At 42.1% G+C, this 25878-nt stretch overlaps 1 protein-coding gene and 1 pseudogene across 6 annotated transcripts; one reads left to right on the top strand and one right to left on the bottom strand.

Annotated features, from left to right (window-relative positions):
* Positions 1-1223: 1223 nt before the first annotated feature.
* On the top strand, positions 1224-25206 carry LOC132509778 (zinc finger protein 350-like). Of its 6 annotated transcripts, none has more exons than XM_060131225.1 (6): positions 1224-2122; positions 7495-7674; positions 8091-8156; positions 15864-15990; positions 16726-16821; positions 24678-25206. In XM_060131225.1, exons 2-6 carry the CDS (start codon positions 7660-7662, stop codon positions 24959-24961), a joined length of 588 nt encoding a protein of 195 aa, XP_059987208.1. In that variant the 5' UTR covers positions 1224-2122; positions 7495-7659; the 3' UTR covers positions 24962-25206. The 6 variants fall into 6 exon arrangements, with proteins under 6 accessions (XP_059987208.1, XP_059987207.1, XP_059987205.1 ...); XM_060131224.1 differs by lacking the exon at positions 24678-25206 and adding an exon at positions 20776-23722 and having other exon boundaries at positions 8091-8119; XM_060131222.1 differs by lacking the exon at positions 24678-25206 and adding an exon at positions 20779-23722.
* LOC132509841 (translation machinery-associated protein 16-like) lies at positions 13900-14724 on the bottom strand (annotated as a pseudogene).
* Positions 25207-25878: the final 672 nt, after the last annotated feature.

The following is a 25878-nucleotide window of genomic DNA, read 5'->3' as shown; positions in this document are numbered from 1 at the left end:
GGCAGTCAAATTAGCATATTATGATGGTCTAGAAAGATAAATGATCTTGTCATCCCTTGTATAGACATATTTTCTCTATTGGATGCCTTTTTATACTTCCTATCGTTAGCACCACAATACAGCTGCAATTTTATATTTAATAATAACTGTACTATTGTTTTTGAGACTGACCTGGAAGGTGTCCGAGAATGCTATCCGAAGAAGTGACATCTAAGATGACTCATGAAAGAACAGCCATAGTAACTAATATTCTCTCATTGTTTCCTGTGTGCCAAGGACTTCAATGGAGGGAAAGTATTTGCAAATTCCTGGTAGCATATGAGACCACAGGGCATTGGGAAGTGGAAGGCAGGGAGTAATGGAAGATGATAATGGAGAATCCGTTTGATGTTTGCTTGTATACATTCTTAAAAGAATTCTCTTGAGATCTTGCTTTAGTCTGTAATCAGTATACTAATTCAGAGCTTCATGGAGGGTATGGTAATAAACATGGTGTGGTACGGAAAAAAAGGAGGTGGCTTGAGAGATACCTTCTAAGAAGGGACCAGTGCGGTGGCAAATTCAGTAGTAATTCAGATAAATGGACTAAAGCAATGAGGGCGAGTACAGGGAGTGATTCAGAAGTTATTTCTGAGACAGCATAACAGGAATTGGTGGCCAGTATGACAACGACATATAAGTTTTGTTTTGGCTTCGTCCTCTGACCTTTTCACAGCAACCTCCAGTAACCTACAATCAATAAAATCTTTTGAGTTTAGTGGGTACTTAGTGAAGAGTCCATCTCCAAACCCAAACCCCAAATATAATCGAAACTGTAAGTTTTAATTAATCCATTCAAAAATTTGAAATGCATATATTTATTAATGTTTGCCATGTGAGGATATTATAAATACTGTTCATCCTTTTGAAGTCACTTAAAAAATACTGGTAATTCTATAATTGGCTTTTTAATGGCTATAAACCGTTTTGTTGAAGGAATGTGTTTAATATACCAAACTGTTCACCTGCTGATTGTACATTCAAGTTATTCCTAGTTTTTAAAAAATTTACCAAAATTTCCGTGGTTAATATAAAGTTTTTAACAAAGATTCTTAGCATTGGAATTTCTACATCAACGAGAATGAAAAATTTAAATTATATAAATAATTCTAATAAATTGCCCTCTAGAAAGAATATATAGATAATATCCTCTACTACTCCTTTGCCTGCATAAAATAGTGGCTAATATTTCTTAAGTGTGTTTATTTTATTTGGGAATGATGCCAAGCAATATAACAGCACAACTCACCATTTAATTACTCTGAAATACCCTTCGTTTTTTAAGGAAACATTTGCATACATTTGAAGCCTCACCCCTCACCCTTCCCTACCAGAGGCAGCCACATTCCCAGGCCCCTATGGGCATCGGTGTTCACAGAGCCCCGCTCTCAGCATCGGCCCCGCCCCTTCAACAGGTCTCAGACCAGCCGTACTCATTCCCATCCCCGCTTTAACTGTTTCCCAAATTTCACCAGCACTCGAAGTTTCCGTGTTTTGTCCATGACCTGACCGCCGCCTTTGCAACGTGTCTCAACTCCTACAAACTTCGTTGACAGTCCCAAGTTGCCTCCTAACACTAGCTCCTCGGGTCTCTGCCGAACGCAACTGCATTTCCTGTAAGATGGCCGCCCCCTTGGTGCTCCTCCGTCGTGGCTCACGGGCGCCGCCATCTCTCTCGTTTTGCCCAAAAGACAAAATAGAATCCAGCTCGCGCCGCCACGGCCTTGGATAGGGCCCAGCCTCTCAAAAATTATTCAGCCTAGTGCTTCTGACCGACAACGAGGAGGGAAAGGGAAGGAGGTGTCCAAAAGTGATTTCAATTCTTCCCTCTCTGAGCCGTAGCCTCCATCATGACCGTTTCCTCCCCGATCGCTGAGATGGGCGTGGCCACGTTACGTCATAGAGCTGGTCGTGGGGCCCGAACTCCAACACGCCGAAAGGCTCTGAGGTCGCGCGGGGCCGGAGGCGTCCCTAGCGACAGCCAGCGAGGGGATTTGGGCGCGACAGCGGAGGAGTGGGAATCATTTTGGAAGTGAATTCAGTCTTCGGCAGCTGGCGGGAACCTTGAGAATCTCAGCAGCAGGTGGGTCGGGGTCTGCACGTGGGTCCGGAGTGAGGGGCCTGTGAGGCCAGTGAAAGGCCTTCTGGGGGTGTCTTTAGGTTCAGTCACTGGGGAGGCTTCGCTTCAGTAATAGGCCCTTTGGCGGTCAGTGTTATTAAATGTATGAAGAGAGAAACGACCGAGGCTCTGACTGAGGGTTTTTGTTGATGTGGGTATTTTGAAACCCAGCCCTCCTAAAATTTGAGTTCCCCCGCTGACTTTATATTTAACCTCTCTATCCCAAACTTTATTCTTTTTCTTGTCTCACCCTTGTTCCCCTCAGGATTGAGGAGTATCAAAGAAAGGGGGAGATTGAAACTGAGCAGGACCCTGAAGTACCTCTTGGGTACAAAAGCCCTTCTGTGTCACCCCATTTCTAGTTTGTAGAAAAAGGCTTTGGTCTCTTGGGGTATCCCTGAGTTCCAAAGATCAGGCTAATTAGGGAAGTGAGGGAATATAGAAACAGGAAAAAGCAGACAAGAAACAATAGTTCACAGAGTCCTAGTTCCTCCTCAAAGGATATGCATAACGATCTGATGCATACCTTTAAGTTGTTCTGCAGAAACTAAGACACCTTCCAGGGTGGAGGATGGTGACTACTTGCTGAGCATAAGCATGTAGACCTCAGACTGGTTGGAACCAGAAAGTTGATTAAGGTTCCTGAAACACTCTGTTACCTCACCAACAACCAATCGGAAGAAAGTCATCCCTCACCTGCATCCTTCACCACAGATGTTGCCTTTAAAAACCCTCCCCTGAGGGCTTCCCTGGTGGCGCAGTGGTTGAGAGTCCGCCTGCCGATGGAGGGGACACGTGTTCGTGCCCCTGTCTGGGAAGATCCCACATGCCGCGGAGCGGCTGGGCCCGTGAGCCATGGCCACTGAGCCTGCGCTCCGCAGCGGGAGAGGCCGCAACAGTGAGAGGCCCGCGTACCGCAAAAAAAAAAAAAAAAAAACTCTTCCCTGAAAGCCATCAGGGAGTTGAGTCTCCTTGCTGGGCCCTGTAGTAAACGCTGGACTTTCCTTCACACCAATGCGGTGTCAGTAAATTGGCTTTGCCGCTCAGCGGGTGAGCCGACCCAAGTTTGGTTTGGTAGCAACTTCTGCTCGTGAAGCTCAGTGATTAAGACCTGGAGTGGTAGGTGTAGATCAGTGAATTCGATGTCTCATGCAGGTCTGCGATTCACTGTGGGGCTCAGACGTGGAGAAGCCTGGGATGGGGGACGGGTGCTAATGAATGGGGGTTTCTGGTTCAGATTTCGGATTTAACTTGGAATCTTTTTTGTTGTTGTTTTGTGGGGGAGGCTAGTGTATGTGGAGGGGCATGAGGCTGGCGCTTTGGAGACCCAGGGTCCCTGGAGAGTAGGTAGGTTGAGGTTCAGATGGCGATTCCGGGGCACAGACTTGATGATAGATTCATTCAGCTGATCCAAATCCAGTTCGCTCCTTCAAGTCCATACCTTCATCAAGGCGCTAATTAAAAACTCTCTTGTCGGGTTTCCCGGGTGGCGCGGTGGTTGAGAGTCCGCCTGCCGATGCAGGGGACGCAGGTTCGTGCCCTGGTCCGGGATGATTCCACATGCCGCGGAGCAGCTGGGCCCGTGAGCCATGGCCGCTGAACCTGCGCGTCCGGAGCCTGTGCTCCGCAACGGGAGAGGCCACAACAGTGAGAGGCCGGCGTACCGCAAAAAAACAAAAACTCTTTTGTCTTGCCACATAAACACTCTTGTCATTGTCTTCCCAACCAAAAATGTAGTTAGATATGATCTAGTGATGTGTTATAAAAGATACGTTTTATTCGTCTTGCCTCCAACTTTACTCCACAGTTTTCTTGGATATTTCCTTTCAGGTTCATGCTACACAAGTGAAAACATCTCTGTTACCCGAAACGCTGATCTCCAGTGCAAACCATTGTGTATGTTTAATATTTTTTTGTTACCTTTGCATTTGGAATGACCTGTATAACAGATATAATTTGGTTTTATCACTTCATTTCTAATTATAAACACTTCCATAGTATAAAAGGATTACACATTTTCTTAATGGCTGCAGTAGTGTCACATCAGGTGGGTGAACCAGTGACGAGGTTACTAGAGTCCCATTAAATGTACGTATACATTAATTTGGATAGGCTTGACATATATCTATACTTTTCTGCAACATGTTATGATTCTATGCTTATCCAGGTTCTCTCACCCACCCACAGGATTTGTTGCCATTTACTACTGAATAATTCAGGGTGTTCATTTATATTGCCTTTTTAGTTTGAAGGTTTTTCTTGGGTTTTTTTTCCTGGCTGTGCAGGGTTTTGTGTAAGGTCAGATCTTAACAAACGGCACCACGAAACAGGAAAGCTTCAAGTGAGCTTTATTAGGGAGCGCTCCCGGGCGAGGGTTGGGCAAGATTTTATAGGGGAAGAAGGGAAAGGGGTGTGGTGAATCTGGGAGGGCGCAGGGTATTCCTTATTTGGTGGTCTTTTCGGGTATCCTGGGGGACGGTTAGTCCCGCCCCTCGAAAGCGGGAAGGCTGGGCTGGGTTCAAAGTCCCCAGGTCAGTTCCTGGAACTAGGTGGTCCGGAATGTCTCCAGGGCACTTTCTGGAACTGGGTGGTCCGGAGAATTTCGGTCTGATGCAACCTGTGAATCTGATTGTGTTCCCCTGCCTCGGGCCAGTTGGCCTTACATTTTGTTTCTATTTTGATTAATGTGTTGAATTTCTCCTTACTGTTGATTTCTAGTTGTGTTGCATTGTGGTCAAGGAATAAGCCTCTTTGATATTGACTTGTGAAACTTATGAAAATTTCTTTCTGTGGCCTACTTTGCTCTGTAAAGCTTTATTTTTTTAATATTTACACATAGGTGTATTTCTGGAAAGGCAGGTGGCCCTTCTAGGGCAACACAAGTGATTCCATAAAGTGAATGGGTGCAATGCCAAGAAATCATCAGCAGGGACATGAGGGCTCATGGACAAGGAGTCATGAAATTGGGATGTGGCCAAGATGTTGCATTCATGTTCTCCTCCCCCATGAAGTTTTTTTTTTTTTTTTTTTTTTTTTTTTTTTTGCGGTATGCGGGCCTCTCACTGCTGTGGCCTTTCCCGTTGCGGAGCACAGGCTCCGGACAAACAGGCTCAGCGGCCACGGCTCACGGGCCCAGCCGCTCCGCGGCATGTGGGATCTTCCCAGACCGGGGCACGAACCCGTGTCCCCTGCATTGGCAGGCGGACTCTCAACCACTGCGCCACCAGGGAAGCCCCCCCATGAAGTTTTATAGCTATAGTTTTATAGTCCTAGATAGTCCTGTAAATAGTTTTATACCGTTTCTCTTGTGCAGATCTCTAGTCCTGGTGCCTAAAGTGATTCTAGGCTGGAGACCAACGGGGACTGCATGTACTCAGAGGTCAAAGAACAGTTGCAGTAGGGGCAGGGCGGTGTCGGTGGGTTTGGGGGTTTAGAAAAGCTACCGGGAAATTATCTTAGAAAAATTTGTGGCCAGAAGGAGTGGAAACAAAAACTCACAGTAATCCCACTGAATCAATGACCTTATAATGTGAGTCTTTCTGACTCCTTGTCTCTCCGATTTGCTGCTTTGGAGTGAGTATTGGAACTTGCTCCTTTTCCATTTCTCTGTTTGTGGAAGAAGGTTGCTGTCTGTGTGTATGCATTGAGTGTTCTAAGAGCTGTTTCAGAAGTCCAGTTTATGCATTGTGCTTATGTGCTACCTTCTGGTGTGATATGAAACTGTCTGAAAAGTAGTAAACTTTGCAGGCAGTTCTACAGAGAACTAAACTTTTGGAGGTTGTCTGGTTAAGAAGGTACAATGGTTAAGGTGATGAGCTTTGGAGAGAAAAGGCCTGGGCTTGAATTCTAGCCCTGCCTCTTAGAAAGTATGTGACTCTGGACAAGATACTTTATCTCTAAGTTTTAAGCCTTGACTTCCTTCGTTCTAGTGATTTGATACTTCTAGATTGGTGGTGAGGATTAAATAAGAAAGTGCTTAGGATTTGCTTAACACATTACTCTTTATAATGTTTGCTCTGCCTTGAGGTCTAGATGTTGTGGTTTTTTATTTTTATTTATTTTATTTATTTATTTTTTTGTGGTACGCGGGCCTCTCACTGTTGTGGCATCTCCTGTTGTGGAGCACAGGCTCCGGACATGCAGGCTCAGCGGCTATGGCTTACGGGCCCAGCCGCTCCGCGGCATGTGGGATCTTCCCGGACCGGGGCACGAACCCGTGTCCCCTGCATCGGCAGGCGGACTCTCAATCACTGCGCCACCAGGGAAGCCCTATGTTGTGGTTTTTTAAACAAAAGAAAACTCTTAAGTATTGGGATTTGATGTTAGAGGACGCCTATATTGGTTTTTTTTTTAATATATATAAATTTATTTATTTATTTTTGGCTGCGATGGGTCTTTGTTGCTGCGTGAGGACTTTCTCTAGTTGCGGTGAGTGAGGGCTACTCTTTGTTGCGGTGCGCGAGCTTCTCATTGCATTGGCTCTTCTTGTTGTGGAGCACGGGCTCTAGTCATGTGGGCTCAATAGTTGTAGCTCATGGGCTGTAGAGCACAGGCTCAGTAGTTGTGGCACATGGGCTTAGTTGCTCCATGGTATGTGGGATCTTTCCAGACCAGCGCTTGAACCCATGTCCCCTGTGTTGGCAGGCGGATTCCTAACCACTGCGCCACCAGGGAAGCCCCCATATTACTTTTCTGTTAGTTCTGTGATAAAGTAACGTAAATTAGTGGCTTAAACAACACAAGTCTATTATCTTACAGTTCTATGGGTTAGAAGTTCAACATGGATCTTACAGGGCTAAAATCAAGGTCTCAGCAGGAGTGTGTTATTTTCTAGAGGCTCCAGGGGGAGAATCTGTTCGTCTTTTCCAGCTTCTAGAGGCTGCCCACACTCCTTGGCTCCTGTTTCCCTGTCCCCCGATCTCCAAAGCCAACAATGGTGTGTAGAGTTCTTGTCACATCACATCTCTCTCTGGTCTCTTCTGCTTTCTTCCATGTATAAGGATCCTTGTGATTATGTTGGGCCTACCTGAATAATCCAGGAAATCTATTTTTAGGTCATCTGATTAGCAACTGTAATTTCATTAGCAGCCTTAATTCCCCTTTGCCTTGTGATGTAACATATTCACAGCTTCCAGGGATTAGAACATGGATATCTTTGTGAGGGCCATGATTCCGCCTACTGCAGTACCTTTACTGCAGGACACCACTGCAATAAATAAATAAATTTATATTAAAAAAAACTAATATAGGCGTCCTCTAACATCAAATCCCAACCGACAAGGTGTATGGCTGAGGGGAATGCACAAGTTAAAGTGAATTTGCTTTTGAGTCCTTAGAATCAAGTGAAGTAAGGAGAAGGAAGTTCCAGAACCAGGAAAGCGTCACTTCTGGGGATGCCATTAATTTGAGATGTGAGAGCTATGAGCAGAATTTGAGTGACAATCTAGAAAAGTAAAAAAAGAAGAATCCCAGTTCCAGTCATTTTCTAAGAACAGAAGAAAATGACCAAGGCCCAGGTGAGTTTTACATATTTATTTATTCCCTCCTTTTCTGTTGTATTTGTAGAGGCTTATAAAAATTGACTTGATTAATTGGAAAGTGACACATTGATAAGAGCCTGAATCTGAAGACAAATAAATATCAACCATAATGTTGATGTCACGGTAAACTAGGAATGGTGGGAATGCAGGTCAGAGATTCTGCTCAGAATTTTGAAGTCAGAATATTAATGAAAAACTGTAAGACCTGAGGGGTTATTTATGTTGAGCTACCAGATTATCTCCAATAATTTTGGTAGCCAGTGCCAGCAAGAGAAACACAAAACATTACACGATTCGTGCTTTTGTACAGAGAAAGTAGATCATTTCCTCAGAAAAGTAAGTATTTCCTGGTACTGAAGTTTTAATAAATTTCTTGATGACTTTTCCTGCAGGGTGCAGTGGCCTCAACGGCAGCCTTCTGGTATATGCAAGAAGAGGTTCCCATTTCTCTGTTTCATGTGTGTGTGTTTTTACACTTTCTTATGGGGGCATAACACACATATAGTAAAGTGAATTTTTACACAGTTGTACACCTGTGGTTGTTTCTTATAGGGTTCCTTCAATACCCTTCTGGTATTCTGGCTTTCTTCAGCTATAAAAACCTAGATTTATCTAGACAAATGCATGGTTTAAATGGCCTCTCAAGCCATTTTTGCTGAATCGGATTCCGGGTACAGACCTACCAGCAGAGTTTAAAATCACATTCTCTGCTAAAGACTTGGGATGTAGGGATCCATGATGTTGTCTTTGTCACTGCATCCCAGCCTTAGAAATGTAGTATTCTTCCCGAATTATTGGTTGTCAGTTTTTAATCTACCTCCTTGTATTAGCTTCCTGTGGGTGCCGTAATACATTACCACAAAGTAGGAGGCTAGAACGACAGAAGTGTATGTCCTCACAGTTCTGGAGCCCAGAAGTCTGAAATCAGGTTGTCAGTGAGGGTGTGCTCCCTCCAGAGCTCCTGTCCCTTGCCTCGTCCAGCTTTTGGTGGCCGTCTGCATTCTGTGGCTTGTGGCCTTATCGTTCCAATCTCTGTCTCTGTCTTCACGTTACCTCCCCCTCTTCTGTTTGTCTCCTTCTGTCTGTCTCTTATAAAAACACTTGTCATTGGGTTTAGGGCCCACCCAGACTATCTGGGACTATCTTCTCATTTTAAGATCCTTAATTACTATATCTGCAAAGACCCTTTATCCACACAAGGTAAAATTTACAGGTTGGGGATTAGGAAGTGGACATATCTTTTAGGAGGCCACCATCCAACCTGCTACCTTCCACTTTTATCATCTTTTGTTGTTATCAAATGAGTCATATACAAATCATTTGTTTGTGAAATATACAGAAACAATATGGAAATAAATAGAGCAAAAAAAGAAAGTGGCCCTGTCAAACCCTTCTCTACTCATCACTTAGGAGAGAAATAATTCTGTTTTTATTAACACTTATATGCACGTAGATATACATACATTACGTACACTTAGGTGCATATACACATATTTTTTGTGAAAATATTTTTGCATTACTGAGATCATAATAAACACATTACTTGCTTTATTCCTATAGCAACCTGTCCTGGAGAACGTTCCATTCAAGTATTTATGTATCTATTTCATTGCATTTAGGTTTGCATGATATTTCCTAGCATGTATATGCCTTAATTTATGTACTCTGTTTATATAAAGGTACTTTTTTTTTTTGGGCCCGCCGTGCAGCATGTGGGATCTTCATTCCCTGCAGTGGAAGCATGGAGTCTTAACCACTGGATTGCCAGGGAAGTCCCTAAAAGTACATTTTAGCCATAAAATTTCTTCACAATACACACTCTGAATATGTGTGAAATTTTTTTTAGGTTAGATTCCTAAAAGGGAAATCTATGAGTCAAATGGTACCTGGACTTAAATTTTTCATGGTTGCTACAAAATTGCCCTTTTTTAAAGTCTTCAGCATTTCCTCTCAGAGTTTATGAAAGTCTCTATTTTTCCCACATTCTTGCTATTATTTAATATTGTATCCGTTTTTAAATCTTACAAATCTGAAATATAAAAGCTATATCATTTTTTGAAGGTTGTAGAGCCTAGTGTTTAGTTTTTTTAATTAATTAATTTTATTTTGTTATTTTATTTTATTTATTTATTGTTTCTGGCTGTGTTGGGTCTTCATTGCTGCACGTGGGCTTTTCTCTGGTTGCGGCGAGCGGGGGCTACTCTTCGTTGTGGTTCGTGTGCTTCTCATTGCGGTGGCTTCTCATTGTGGAGCACGGGCTCTAGGCGCGTGGGCTTCACTAGTTGTGGCACGTGGGCTCAGTAGTTGTGACTTGTGGGCTCTAGAGCACAGGCTCAGTAGTTGTGGTGCATGGGCTTAACTGCTTCATGGCAATGTGGGATCTTCCCGGACCAGGGCTTGAACCCGTGTCCCCTGCACTGGCGGGCAGATTCTTAATGACTGCGCCACCACGTGAAGCCCCTAGTGTTTAGTTTAAGAGCACAAATTCTGTGGTCAGATTCACTCATTCATATCTTGCCTTGGTCTATAATTACCTGCTCGATCTTATTCTGTTTATTTAACCTATCTGCAGTCCTTTCTTCATCTGAAAAATGGGAATTGTAATAGAATTTACATAAAAGGATTATTCTGAAGATTAAATAGGTTAATATATATCAGAGTTTTTCAACCTCAGCACTATTGACTTTTTTGGCGGAACAACAAATTCTTTGTTGAGGGGATACCAAAGATTATAGAATATTTAGCAGTTTCCCTGGTCAGTACCCATTGGATGTCAGTAGCACCCTCCCACCCCCAAGTTGTGATAACCTAAAATGTCATATGTCTGCTGTTGTAAAATAATTGTTGGCCAGTTGAGAACCACTAATCTATGTATATATGTATATAGATATGTAGGACATATCTTAGAACATTGCCTGTTATTTAATAAGTGCTATCAGGGCTTCCCTGGTGGCGCAGTGGTTGAGAGTCCGCCTGCCCATACAGGGGACACGGGTTCGTGCCCCGGTCCAGGAAGATCCCACATGCCACAGAGCGGCTGGGCCCGTGAGCCATGGCCGCTGAGCCTGTGTGTCCGGAGCCTGTGCTCCACAATGGGAGAGGCCACAACAGTGAGAGGCCCGCGGACCGCAAAAAAAAAAAAAAGGTGCTATCAGAAGTAGTTTTACTATTATTTTTACTTGCATTATTATCAGTGACTTTGAACATATTTTAATGTATTTATTAACTGTTTGTATTCTGTGAATTGCCTAATCAAATCCTTTGTGCTGATTTTGTTTTTTCTGATCTCTAAAAAAAAAATAGGTTTCAGGGATATTAATCTTTATCTGTTTTTTGCAAGACATTTTCTAGTTGGTATTGTTAGTATGCTAGTTCGTGTGAGTAGTAAACTACTCATTTCTACATATTGATCTATCACAGTCTATCTTCAAGTAATATTATACCACTTCATTCATGGTATAAGAACCTTAAAAGAGTGTGCTTCCATTTCTTCTCTACCAGCCTTTGTGCTCTTGTTGTCCTATATTTTACTTCTTTGTATTTTAGAAATCCCACAATACATTATTATCATTGCTTTAAACAATCAGTTATCTTCTAAAAGTATATAAAAATATAAGATTTTATATTACTCATAGGTTTTTCATTTCTGCAGCCCTTCATTCATTTGGGTAGATCTAGATTTCTATCTGAAGGACATCCTTTAACATTTTTACTAGTACATGTATGCCACTGCTGACTTGCTTTAGCTTTTGCATACCTGAAGAAGGTTTCATTTTGCCTTCTTTTTTTTTTTTTTTTTTTGCGGTATGTGGGCCTCTCACTGCTGTGGCCTCTCCTGTTGCGGAGCACAGGCTCAGTGGCCATGGCTCACGGGCCCAGCCGGTCCGCGGCATGTGGGATCCTCCCAGACCAGGGCACGAACCCATGTCCCCTGCATCGGCAGGCAGACTCTCAACCACTGTGCCACGACGGGAGCCCCTCTCTGGCTGTTTTAAAATGTTTCTCTTTAGGTCTTTTTTCTGTTTCATGATGAATAGTTTCTATTCCTGTGTCTTCAAGTTCACTAATCTTTTCTTCTGCAGTGTCTAGTCTGCTATTGATCACATCCAACGAGTATATTGTTCATCTCAGACATTTCTAGAGTTGGAATTGGGTCTATTTGATATCTTCCATATTACTCCATATCACGTTCATGCTTTCCTCTACCTTTTTAAACATATGTATGTATAATATGTATTTTACTATCCTTATCTACTAATTTTATTATGTATGTCATTTCTGGTTTTGTTTCTGTTGATGATCTTTTCTCTTTGTATGAGTCATATTTTCTGTCTTTGCATATCTGGTAATTTTGATTGAGTACCAGGCATTATAAATTTTTCATTGTTGAGTGATAGACTTCTATTCCTTTAAATATTTTTCAGTTTTATTCTGGGATACAGTATAATTTACTATACCTATGTTTTTCAATGAGAGGGAGGCTTTGGGTACTATTAACATTTTGAGCTTGACAATTCTTCCTGTGTAGGACTGTCATATGCTTTACAGGATATATAGCACCCTTGGTCCCTGACCATTAAATACAGTAGGCATCTGGTCAGTGTGACAATCTGAAACATTCTCACAAATTTTCATATGCCTCTTTGGTTTTTAAAAAATTAATTAATTAATTAATTTTGGCTGCATTGGGTCTATGTTGCTGCGTGAGGGCTTTCTCTAGTTGCGGCAAGCGGGAACTACTCTTTGTTGTGGTGCACGGGCTTCTCATTGCGGTGGCTTCTCTTGTTGTGGAGCATGGGCTCTAGGTGTGCGGGGTTCAGTAGTTGTGGCTTGTGGGCTTAGTTGCTCTGCAGCATGTGAGACCTTCCCCAACCAGGGCTCATACCTGTGTCCCCTGCATTGGCAGGCAGATTCTTAACCAGGGAAGTCCCGTATCTGTCTTTGATATGATATCTAAAGTTGGAACAAGACAAGGATGTCCAGTGACACCACACTCTTTGGAAATATTAGTCAAGGAAAGAGATAAAAGAGATATAAATTTGGAGAAGCGGATTTAAAATTTTCCATACAGATAATTTGGCTGCATACTTGGAAAAATCTGAGAATCACTACAAGCTTATTAGAAACAATAGGAGAAATCCATATATAATATTAAGATATACTAATAAGTATAACATTCTTTTTTTTCATAGAAATAAGTTTTACTTTTAATTTTCTGAAGTAAAAAAACTGTTAACAAGATTTAGTTGATAACCTAGTTACCTCATACAGCTTTTTTTTTTCCTTTAAAATACTCAAATGCTCTTGCATTGCATTCTTTAGAAAACAGACCAGAAGATACTTGCATTTAACAAGTTCTGTGAAGAACATTCAACCACATCCATGTTTTTCATGATACTGGAAATACTGTTATATGATATGTCAATTTAACCTATCTCTTAGAAGAAAAACTAAGACAACTGAAGTAACTAGTTTTCTAATCTTTAGTTCTGTTTCCACAAATAAAACCTATCACTTTTCACAATGAGAAAGCAGAAAATAATATACAAACCAAAAGAGCTAACCTGAAATCATTTATCCCCTTTATCAAGATAATAGGTTAAGTGCAGGAGATCAACAAAACAAGAATAGTTACTGTTTTTTTTAACCATTTAACTAACTCTGGCTCTAAGTTAATAAATAACAGCAATGTACAACCCATAAATGTATATAAATTCCATATCATATTTTCCCTATTTTGTAAGGAAAGAAAATAGTTTTAATGTGTAAGAATAGTAAAACATATTACTAAAAGGCAATTTTGCCATTGTCACTGCTCAAGAAGTACCACAGTAACCTTCTAGCAAACAGCTGCTGCCCATTCCCCAAAACGTGAGATTAGGTGATTCTAAGTAAGCATGAGGAAAAAAATTACAACATTTTTTGTCCCCATTCATACTGCTCTCCCAGCCCCAGAAATTCAGATTAAATGGATTTTGCAGAGCATTTCTACCTAGTCTAACAACTTAATGTAAACAAAAAGCAACATTCATTTTTAAGTAAAAATCATAACACTGTTTTTGAAACTGAAAATGGGATTCTCATCATATAAGAGAATAAGCTAAACAGCAAATTCTTGTGTAGAGACAGTTATTTACCATAATCAATTCAAGTGTAACTTGAAGTTCTCAAATTATTTATTTTCAACTCAAGTAAAGACAATTAGGCCACTGCAGTCAGTTCCTCGTCTGTGTCCGTTGATTCAACTTTCAGGTCCAATTCTCCTAAATCTCTGTCTACAGCTGTCACAGTTTTCTTCTTACGCTTCTTAGGCGCCGCATCATTAGCACAGATTTTTCTCATTTTAATGTTTGGCAGTTTCTTCAGATCAAAATCCCATTCCCTGCATTTAAAATGTCTGGAATCTCGGGCTTCCCTGGTGGCACAGTGGCTGAGAGTCCGCCTGCCGACGCAGGGGACGCGGGTTCGTGCCCCAGTCCAGGAAGATCCCACATGCCGCGGAGCGTCTGGGCCCGTGAGCCATGGCCGCTGAGCCTGCGCGTCCGGAGCCTGTGCTCCGCAACGGGAGAGGCCACAGCAGTGAGGGGCCCGCGTACCGCAAATAAATAAATAAATAATAAAATAAGATGTCTGGAATCTCAAGGCTGCAGCCCCCGTACTGCTGCCGCTTTCGCTCCATGGTCTGCTTGATGACCGCCTCGGGAGCAGTGCTGCCTGCCCTGCCTGGCCTTGATGCTGCTGTGTAACTCAATCTGCTCCAGCTCACTGCTGAACTGATTTAAATACCTTTCAGTTAATTCACAAGCGTCTCTCTTTGAATATTCTACGTTTTGGGGATCAAGATAATTTTGAAACCGCTGCAGTTTTTCACAAATAAGGCTGAGATGCAACGCCTTTTCATTCTTCAGTTTTTCCTTTTTTTCTAGTTTGTGGGCCTCTCTCGTAATTTGAGCTGCTTTTCTACTATATGGATGGATGACTTTTTTTTTCTTGTCCTACACTTTTTCCCTTTGGTGCTTTAGGCATGGCGACGTCCTTGCGACCTGGGACCTCCAGACCTCCAACTCCACGCTGTGGGACCTCAGGGTCTGCGGCAGCAGCAGCTCACAAGGCAACTCCCAGTATAACATTCTTGATTGAAAGTTATTTCACTTGGCACTTTGAAAATACTATTTCATTCCTTTTCAGGCTTCCATCACTGCTGTTGAGAACTTAGAGGCTATAAATCATATTTGTTCTTTTGTTAGGTATATGTCATTTCCCTTTGGATATTTTTGAATTTTCCCTTTGAGTTTGGTGTTCTGCAGTTTTACTTCCATGTGTCTAGGAGTGGATCTCTTTTTCCTGATCCTGCTTGAAATTGTGGGGTTCTCTCATCCTGAGGTTGTGTGTCTTTTACCAGCTCTAAAATAGTCTCTGCCCTTACATCTTTGGTTATTACCTTCCCTCATATTTTCTATTCTTCCCTCAGACTCAGAATAGGTGTAAATTCAACATTCTCACGCTACCCTTCATATCTCTCAACCTCGCTTTTGTATTTTCCATCATTGTCTTTTGCACTTCAGATCTGTTGTCTAGTTCACCATTCGCTCTATGTCATATCAAATTGGTAGTCAATCTATAAATTGAAATTCCTAATTTCAATTACTGTATTTCTTGTTTTGAGAATTCATCTTTGTTTCTTCAAGTTAGCTCACTCATCTTTAAGACTGTGTTATGCCTTTGCATATATTAAACATTGTTTATATTCTGTGTCTTACAATAGCATCATCAGGTTTTTCATGTTTAATTCTAGTGCTTATTGTTTCTGTTTAACTTGTGCACAGTGAAGGCTTCTTGAGAGCAAGAATACATGTGTTTGTTTTGATATCACCTGCATGTAGTTCAGTGCATGCACATATGCCCACAGATGGCAAATCTATCAAGGTTAACAAGAGGTTTTAATGACCGCATTTCAGAAAACCTTCTGAATTATTGAGGGGGTGGGTGGCTGAATCACAGCAGCAGGATATCTGTATAAGACTTTCCATTCTTCCACACTATATAATGTAAATCACCTCTATAGATACAACCTACACAGTAGAAATGATTAGAGTAGACTTCTATACTTCTCTTCCAAACCATCAAATGATCACCCCAGATTAAAGAAGAATTCATTACTACAGGAATCATTATTATTTGAAGATGTAGCTGTGGAGTTCACCCGGGAGGAGTGGAGGCTACTAGACCCTGCTCAGAAGGACCTGTACCAGAATGTGATGCTAGAAAACTATAGCAACCTGCTGTCCCTGGGTAAGAACTGCTTCCCTGTGCCACTCAGGGTGCCCAATCAGCAGTCTTTCCTTTCTCAGTTGTGCAGTGATTTGGGGGCAGGTATCTGAAGTGTGAATAATGTAAGAGAGATTGTCAAACTTTTTCTGCAAAGGGCCAGATACTGCAGGCTGTTTGGGCTACTTACTGTCTCTGTAATTATATTCTGGTTTTTCTTAAATAACACTTTTATTTTATTTGTTTTTTCAGCACACACATATTTTTATTTATCAATTATATAAGTATTCTACTAAATTTATTATATGCACTATAAAATATACTTAAAAATAGAAACATCAAAAGGATGAAACATCAGTGAGATAAATATTTTTAAATGGTTTTAATTTTTCAAATTTAATGGTACAAAACACTTTGGCTATCATATGTTAGAAGTTTGCCCTCACTTTTCGAATACTCTGTTTTGTAAGAGCACCTTATTCTAAATTAATAATGCTTTTAAAATGTAAAAAAAATGCCTGAGTTACAGCCACGGACCATAGTTTGCTGGCCCCTACATCAGACTTGAATTTTATAAGTGACAGATTCTCAGTCTCCTCTCAGGCCTCAGATAGAGGGAGGAGTATGTTTTCCCTACTCCAAGGGGAAAACTCTTTTCCAAGGTATAGTCACACAACCTATAAAAGGTATCATTTAACAATGTTTAGATCTCACGCCCAAAGATATTTTCCTAAATATTCTGTTATTTTTCGTGAATAGGGTATCAAAGTTCCAAACCAATTCAAATCTTCAGGTTGAAGCAAAGAGACAAACCATGGTTAGAAAACGAAAATATCCACGGTCAGAACTTTCCAGGTAAGTGAATGAGAAACATCCAGGTAGAAAAGAAGTAAATTCCTAGATTTGTGGAGGCCTCACACCTTTGAAATAGTGTTGAGGTGACTCATCTTCTGGTTTCTAACCTTTTGACAGTATCTAAACTGAGCCTCTGAGTATTACTCTCCTATGTTAATATTCATTGCTTAAGCATTTAGAGGAAAATACTCCTGTGTTCTCACCCCTGGATTTGATACTGATTTATTTCATCTAGGATCTTGATTTGTTTTGCTTAGATATTTTTCTTAGGATTCTCAAATTTTTCCCTTCTTCATTGACTGCCATAGTATCACTGCTTGTTCCTTCCTCTTCCCTTGCTTTGAAAATTCAGTCTTCCACGCCTCTGTGCAAAGAGAGAACTTCAAATTCACCATCGTCTTCTGACTACTGAACCTTGGGTAATATTGATTTCCTTCCTAATATTCAGCCCCACCCAGGGTGCTGTGTTCCCATGGTAAGCCGGTCTTTTAATGTGCATCTGTCTGTTTCCTTATTCTGACTGGGCAAATATGAGCGAAAGCAAATGTAGCAAAACATTAACTATAGAATCAAAAGAGGTGGATATATGGCTGTTCACTGTGTAATTCTTTCAATTTGTTTGTCTGTTTGAAAATTTTTATAGTAAAATGGTAAGGGAAGAGCTATAAGTATTGTAATTTTCAGAGTGAATTATGCCTCCCACATACACTGAAATAAAGGAATTCACTCAAATAAAAAAACAAAAACAGAACATTCACCATCTTAGACCCCACCTGAAATCAAACCATAAACCTCATGCATACTTTGCTGATTTCTCTGTATATTTGCTGGGTGAGGTATTTATCTTGATTCATCTTAGTTACTCTCAGTTTAATTTCCCGAGTCTAAACAATCCTAGTTATAACCCTACTACCAACTACGGGATATTTAAATCCCTCTGTGATCAAGGGACTGCAAGATACAATGTGATGCTTACACAGAATTTCCTTTCCATTCCCTAAATTCAAAGTCAGCTTCATTTAAACCAGTCTCTACAATGCCCGCTACACGTATGATTGTTTCATTGATTCATTCCCTCAACAAGTACTTTTAATGCCTAATACATGCTGCTATGTAGTGTGCTTTACATTATGGGGCTACAGCAGAGAATAAAAGGGACTAAGTTATTACTCTCTCAGAACGTGCATTCTAAGTGGGGGAGGCACACAAGAAATATACAGATTTTTCTCATGGTAATTAGAACCCTGGAGAACAATGTAAGGGGTAGTGAATGTCAAGCAATAGGAGGGCATAATGTTTTATACACAAGGGACAGGGAATGCCTCTCTGCTCTGCTAGGGTGGCTGAGTGGAGTGAGGGATGATCCATGGGTAGCCCTGGGAAAAGTGTACCAGCAGTGGTGGTCCTGAGGCAGAGGTGTACCTGGCGTGTTTGAGGACTGTCCAGGAAGCCTGTGTGGGGAGAGCAGAGCGATCAAGAGTGGAAGTGATGCTCATGAGGTGAGAAAGGGGCCCACACGATGCGGGGCACTGCAGGCCATTTTAAGGACTTAGGATTTTTTTTCAGAATGACAGTTATTGAATGGTTTGGGGCAGAAGAGTGACATGATCTGGCTTATGTTTTTGTTTGTTTGTTTGTTTTGGCCACGCCGCACAGCCTGCAGGTTCAGTCCCCCGACCAGGGACTGAACCCAGCCCTGGCAGTGGAAGTGCCGAGTCCTAACCACTGGACTGCCTGGTAATTCCCTGTCTGGGAATTTCTATACAGGCACAGCTCATTTTATTGCGCTTTGCTTTATTGTACTTCGCAGATAGTGTGTTTTTTGCAACTGAAGGTTTGTGGGGAATTCCTTGGTGGTCCAGAGGTTAGGACTTTGCACTTCCACCACAGGGGGCACGGGTTCGATCCCTGGTCGGGGAAGTAAGGTCCCGCAAGCCTCGTGGTGAAACCAAACCAAACCAAACAAAACAAAACAAATTGAAGGTTTGTGGCAGCCCCGTGTCAAGCAAGTCTATCAGCACCATTTTTCCCAACAGCGTTTGCTCACTTTGTGTCTGCGTCACATTTTCGTAATTCTCTCTATATTTCAAACTTTTATTATTATTATATTTGTTATGGTGATTTGTAATCAATGATCTTGGATGTTACTTCTATGACTTGCTGAAGGCTCAGATGATGGTTAGCATTTTTTAGTGAGAAAGTATTTTTAAATTAAGTGTACACTGTGTACACTATGTACACTGTTTTAGACACAATGCTATTGCACACTTAATAGACTACAGTATTGTGTAAACATAACTTTTTTTTTTTTTTTTTTTTTGCGGTACGCGGGCCTCTCAATGTTGTGGCCTCTCCCGTTGCAGAGCACAGGCTCCAGACGTGCAGCCTCAGTGCCCATGGCTCATGGGCATAGCCGCTCCGCGGCATGTGGGATCTTCCCAGACCGGGACACGAACCCGTGTCCCCTGCATTGGTAGGCGGACTCTCAACCACTGTGCCACCAGGGAAGCCCTAAATATAACTTTTATATGCACTGGGAAACAAAAAAATTCACGTAACTAGCTTTATTGCACTATTTGCTTTATCATGGTGGTCTGGAACTGAACCTGGAATATCTCCAAGGTATGCCTGTACAGATAATCCCAAATTTATCCTCTAGCCTAAGTCTTCTCCAAATTCCTCTCTCCAGTTGAGTTCTTCATGTCTGCACCAAGATATCCATCTCAAAATGTTTATGTCAAAATACACACCTGATTTTCCCACATTCAAAACCTGTCTCCCTGATGTTCCTCAACAACTTAGCTGGTACGTCTAGTCATTTAAGCCAAACACCTAGGGAAAATCCTTGATTCCTCCCTTTTACTTACATTGAATTCAACGCTGAATGTTGTTTTTTCCTTCTCCTAGATGCACCTTGAGTTCATCCGCTTCTCCACATGTACACTATTGTTGCTCCACACCAAGCCACCATTATCTCTTCCCTGGATTACTTCATTAACTTCCTCTCTCCTACACTCCTTCCTCTCCCATCACTATCCATGTAGCAGTTGGCAACCTCTTGGAAATATAAATCAGAACCCCCCACCTTCTCAAAACTTCCAGTGGCTTGCCACTAGTCTTAGCGTCAAATTCAGCTTCTTCCTACCAGATCTACGTGATATGCCTTCTGTCTACCTTTTGAACTTCAACACTTCCTTCTCCCTATATAGCTATTCCACTCAGGGCCTACTGGCTACCTTTCTATTTCTTGACCTGGCCAAAACCTTTCCTGTCTCAGGGCTTTTGCATTGCTGTTGTACTTGAATGAAAACTTGCAATTCTTTACATGAGGTTGCTTATTCTTTATTCCTGGTTTCTTGGCTCAACTTTTATTTTCTCACAGGTGTTTACCTATTTAAAGTTGACCAACTCCCACTGTTCTTTTTCATATGCCAGGGACCAGTTTTCAGTCTGAAGTTGTCTTATTTTTTTGCTTCCATTTTGTTCTCTTTTGCCTAGTGGGATGCATTTGTATTCAAGTGCTAGGACAGTGAATGATACATAGTAGACAGTCAATAAGCATTGGGGGAATCAATGGCTATATCCTCCATCATGCTAGATCAGATGTCTCTCCAACATACTTTATCTTATGTTAATGAGACACATTTCTACTTCATCCTCTTTGCCCATTTTGTGAGGATCTATTTGGAGAGCAGCAAAAACTTTACTAATTGAGAATTGTCTACCATTGATTCTGAATCAGCTGGGTTTTATTTTAAGATGTTATGGCTTGATTTCATTGTGTTTCCTCTCATATTCAAGAAGTGAATTTACACTTGATGGTTTCCTTCATATGACAGAATTGTCACAAAGAGCCAGCCCAAACCGTGGCATTTTAGAAGCAGTTTTATTACCTGATTTAGAAGCAGTTTTACTACCATAACCTGATTATGAAAGAATTAATTTTCTTTCTAGAAGTTGGAGAAATTGGTGATCATATGCAGTGGTCTTTGGAAATCCAAAACAAGCGTAAAAATATGGAAAGAGGCCGTGAACACAGTTCATCGGGAAATGTGTTTCATCTGCGCAGAAATCTTGTTACTTTAAGGCAAAGCCATGATAAGTTAGATGTACTGAAGTCTAATTTAGATTTAGTTAACCAGAATAAAAGCTGTGTAGCGAAGAATCCTGACAAGTTTAATAAATATGAGAAATCATTTCTTCGTACTAAGCATGAAAAACGTTACACTGGAGTTAAATGCAATAAATATGGAAACACCATCTGCACCAATTCGAAACTCAGTATACATCAAACTGAAAAACGAAAGAAACATGAGTGTATTGAATGTGGTAAAACCTTCATCAAAAAGTCTCAACTCACTGTACATCAGAGAACTCATACAGGAGAGAAACCATATAAATGCCTTAAATGTGGTAAAGCCTTCTGTAGGAAAGCAGAGCTCAATATACATATGCAAGTGGAAAGAGGAATAAAACCCCATGCATGTAGTGAGTGTGGGAAAACCTTCTCCAGGAAATCTCAGCTCCTTGTACATCAGAAAACTCATACGGGAGAGAAACCCTATACATGCAGTGAATGTGGAAGAGGCTTCATCCAGAAGGGTAATTTTCTTATACACCAGCGAATTCATACTGGAGAGAAGCCCTATGGATGCAAGGAATGTGGTAAAGCCTTCAGTCATAAGCCATGTCTCGTTGCACATCAGGTATTTCACACTGGAAATCCTCCCTATGTATGCAGTGAATGTGGAAGAGCTTACTTTCAAAAATCGAGTCTCATTAGACATCAAAGAGGTCATACAGAAGAGAAACGCTATAAATGCAATGTATGTGGGAAAGGCTACTCCACAAAGTCAATACTCAGTAGACATCAGAGAGTTCATACAGGAGAGAAACCCCATGGATGCAGCAATTGTGGGAAAGCCTTCTGCCACAAGTCCTCCCTCACTAAACATAAGAAAACTCATATGAAAGAGAAATATGTGGATTCCGTCAAGATGGAGAATGATTTTCTTGGGAACCACAGCTCATTATGCACCACAGAACGTGTACAGGAGAAAAACTCTGTTGAAACAATGACAGTGCAAGGGCCTTCTGTGGCCATGCAGACATCATTAAATATCAGTGGGTTCCTAGCCCAAGGGAATGTAGTCCTTGTGGGACAGCCTGTTGCCAGATGTGTACCCTCAGGTAATAACAGAGAATTTGTACAGGAGAGAAACCTCATGAATGCAGTAAATGTGGTAGTGCCTTCAGTTACCAATTATGTCTTATTTTATGTCACAGGAAACGTGTAGGGAAGATTTGGTACGTTCAGTGTGGAAAAGCTTGTAGATCAAAGTTTTAGCTTTTTATATAGTTGAAAACTTTCACTGAGAGAATGCTAATGAATGTAGTGATAATGGGAAGATACACCTCATTAAGTATCAATGGCTCTAAGTAGGTTGAATTGTAACGAGCTTGACTTCAAAATCATCAATAAATTCACATCAGAAAGAAATTTTAGGAAGGCAGTTGTATCAAGTCCCTAAGACCACCCTCACATTTGATGATTCTCTAAAAGCAGTCACTAAACTCATAAAAGCTGCTATACTTACTGTTACAGTTTATGACAGTGAAGAGTTACAAATTGAAATTAGCAAATGTAAAAGGTGCATGAGGCAGACTTTAGGAGAAACCAGGTGCATTCACTTGTACTCCCAGTGGAGTTGTATGGACAGTGTTTAATTCTTCCAGCAATGACCTGACAACACATATGGCATCGTGCCAACCAGAGAAACTCACCTGAGCCTTAGTGCCAGGGGGTGGGAGGGGCAGTAAAGGGGTTAGTTATGGAGGCATGGAGAAACCACATGACTGACCTTAACTTCTCAAACTTCAGCCTCCTAAGGATCAAACTGGTACAGAATGGCCCAGAGCCCCAGGCAAACAAAAGCAGGTGTTCACCAAAAATCATATTGCTAATGTAAACTATATGGCATGGCCGAAACCCCAGGTGTACAAAGACGCTCTTGGCAGGCAGGATATTCCAAGGGCTTAGAGGTTCCTTCTCAGGTGCCAGTCAAGGGTCATTCCTTTCATTGGAACGTGCAGGGTCTGAACACCCCAAACTTGCCGAGTCAGCTGCTAATTTGCACAGCAGTGAATAGGACAAGGTTTTCAGTAACATGGTTCCTCATCATGTGTCAGAAATAAGGAACGGCTATGGATACACCAAATGTGTTGAACCTTTAGCAGAATGGCAGAGATCTCACAAAGGAGATAAGCTGGTGATTGCAATGGAAATTTGGAAACTTGTTGACGTAAGTCTACCCTCGTTTTGCATCAGATTAACACCCTTAATGTTTTTTTTTTTTTTTTTTTTTTTTTTTTTGGCTGTACGCGGGCTTCTCACTGTTGTGGCCTCTCCCATTGCAGAGCACAGGCTCCAGACGCGCAGGCTCAGTGGCCATGACTCACAGGCCCAGCCACTCCGCGGCGTGTGGGATCTTCCCTGACCGGGGCATGAACCCGTGTCCCCTGCATCGGCAGGCGGACTCTCAACCACTGCGCCACCAGGGAAGCCCCCTTAATGTGTATTTTGATAGAGAATGTCTTGAACTCTTTCTCATTGCTAGGGAATGACTCCATAACTCATTTGAAGATGGTTTATAGTCCATGTCACATTGTACCTATTATATCTAAATCTTCTATCATCTTTGCCGTATTCTCTTAGAAGCAAGTTCCTAGGCCAGCCCACACTCAAGGGGAGAGTTGAGAATCTTTGAGGGCCTTCTTAGAGCCAGCCTACCAGAATAATGATTTTTCAGGGAAAAAGACATTCTTTGCCGAGAGTTGCCATGGTTTCCTGCTTAAACAGTGCTTGAACAGAAGCTGGCGCTCGCCACCCCACCCCCTCAACCTGGCCGTGCAGAGCCAGCCTTCTGCCTCCTCCTCACAGCACCCTTGGACCACTCCCAAGGCGAGTGGGAGTAGTGTGACTGCTGTGACTACCACGTCCCCCTCACAGGTGCCCCAGCACTACCACCAGGACTTGGAGGCCACAAATAACTTCCAGATCCACCGGGAGCCTCTGACATTTACCTGCCCGTGTCTCACTACTTTGATGGCCACGATGTGGCTTTGGAGAACTTTGCCAGTTCTCTTCACCAGTCTCATGAGGGGAGGGGACATGCTGAGAAGCCGATGAAGATGCAGAACCTGCTAGGTGGCCGGATCTTTGGTGTATCCTGAAACCAGAACAGGATGACTCGGAGAGTGGGCTCAAGGCAAGGCATGTGTGTTCCACTCAGAAAAGGGCACGAATCAGTCACTACTGGAACTGCACAAATTTCCTACTGCGAAAACTGACCCCTGCTCGTGTGACAACCTGAATGAGCAGGTGAAACACATCGGAGAATTGGGTGACTACATAAGCCACTTGTGCGCGATGAGGGCCCCCGAATCTGGCACGGCAGAGTGTCTCTGACAGGCTCACCTGATGATGAGAGCTAAGCGTCAGGCTGGCTTCCCAGTGGCCCTGGGGGTGACTTCCCTGGTTACCATGACAATGCATCCATTTGGGGTTTTCCTTTACCTTTTCTGTAAGTTGTACGAAAGCATCCCCTGAAGTTTTTTTTATTTGTACTATTCCTTCCAATTTGTACCCAGATTAAAAAAAAAAAGGACAGACTCGTAAAGACCCCAGGTTATACTAGCGTTCCAGTGCCACTGAGAATACCCAGTCTCATGGTAAGAGGGCCCTTGGTTGATAAGAAAATCTCACAAATGTCACCCTGTTTTTTATGTAGAAGTGATTTAGCTAGGAGTCACTGCTCCTCAGTCATTCACTTGAAGCTTTGTGCTGGCTTGAACAGGACAAATGACTGACTGGTGCAAGGAATTAGGAGCCTGGAGGATGGACCCCCCCACACCCCCGGTCCCCTGCTCCCCCGCCATGGAACTCTTCCTCCAGTCTCTGAGGAGAGAACATGGCTGGCTGATGCTAGAATGCCTGAGGGCGTGGAATGAAGATGATTCTAAGACTGTGGACGAAAACTTAAAACAGCAACCAACTGTTTCCTCTGCAGCAAGAAGAGAAAGCAAACAGGCAAAAGCAAGTCCCATCTCCATTTTCCTTCTGCCTACCCGTTCTCTCTAGTGGCCCATGTTGGCAGAACTTAACGTGAAGCTGGCAAAAGAGAATCTGGTTTGCACTATCACAAAGCAGACAGTGGAAGAGTAGGTTGAGAGGTGAGAGACTAAATAATCAGGTGAGCAACCTACTTCAATTGAGATTAGCTGTGGTGCGTGCCCCTGGCCCCTGCAATTTACAAATCTTACAGTCCACTTATAGACAAGTGCGGATTGAAAATATATTTGTGAATAAAATGATACTTATTTAAACAGTCCTTGAATATTTGCTCTGTATAAGACAACCTGTTAGTAAAGTTACTAGTCATGTGTGTGTGGGGGGGGGGGTTCGTTAGTAACTTTGATGGGATTTATGACCCAAAACACCAGTATGGTTTATGCCCCTAGAATCTATAACCTGTTTTGTATGTTTTGTACGGTTTTTTTATATTCTTATTTTAGGTACAAATACACGGTCTGAAATCATGTAGAGGGGAGAGGGAAGACCCTTTAAGGTGCTGGAATTACTGATTATTGATATGGAAAAAGATGAAATTAGATCCCTGCCTCACATTATTTATCAATATCCATTCTCAATAGGTCAAAGACCTAAATTCGAAGGGTAATATTTAAAGAACATAATCTGGGGGAGATAGTTGGATTCTGATCATTTCAAAAGCCCTCTTTCCACTGGCTTTCAACCATGACATCCTCATACTCCCAATAATTGACTCTTGGAATTGCACCAGTCGTGGTCCACGAGGACCTTCCCATCACTGGCCTCTACAGACTATTCTTGACTGACCCCCCCCGCCCCCCCCCCCACAAAGGCCTACCAATCCTAGGCTACCCGGGGACCTTCGTGTACTGACCTTCATTTCATCGATTCCTCAAACCTTCCCATCCACTGACTGACAGCCAGCTCCACCAGGTGGTGAACGAAAG

This window comes from Lagenorhynchus albirostris, chromosome 19, assembly GCF_949774975.1.
Source record: "Lagenorhynchus albirostris chromosome 19, mLagAlb1.1, whole genome shotgun sequence".
Classification (NCBI taxonomy): domain Eukaryota; kingdom Metazoa; phylum Chordata; class Mammalia; order Artiodactyla; family Delphinidae; genus Lagenorhynchus; species Lagenorhynchus albirostris.
Note: the sequence above shows the minus strand (reverse complement) of the source record. Positions and strands in the feature narration are given on the sequence as shown.

Coding starts and splice junctions, on each gene's coding strand:
- LOC132509778 (XM_060131220.1), top strand. Junction 8,157..15,863: donor TTCCCATTTCTCTGTTTCAT/GTGTGTGTGTTT, acceptor TCATTACTACAG/GAATCATTATTATTTGAAGA. Junction 16,822..20,775: donor CCACGGTCAGAACTTTCCAG/GTAAGTGAATGA, acceptor TTTTCTTTCTAG/AAGTTGGAGAAATTGGTGAT.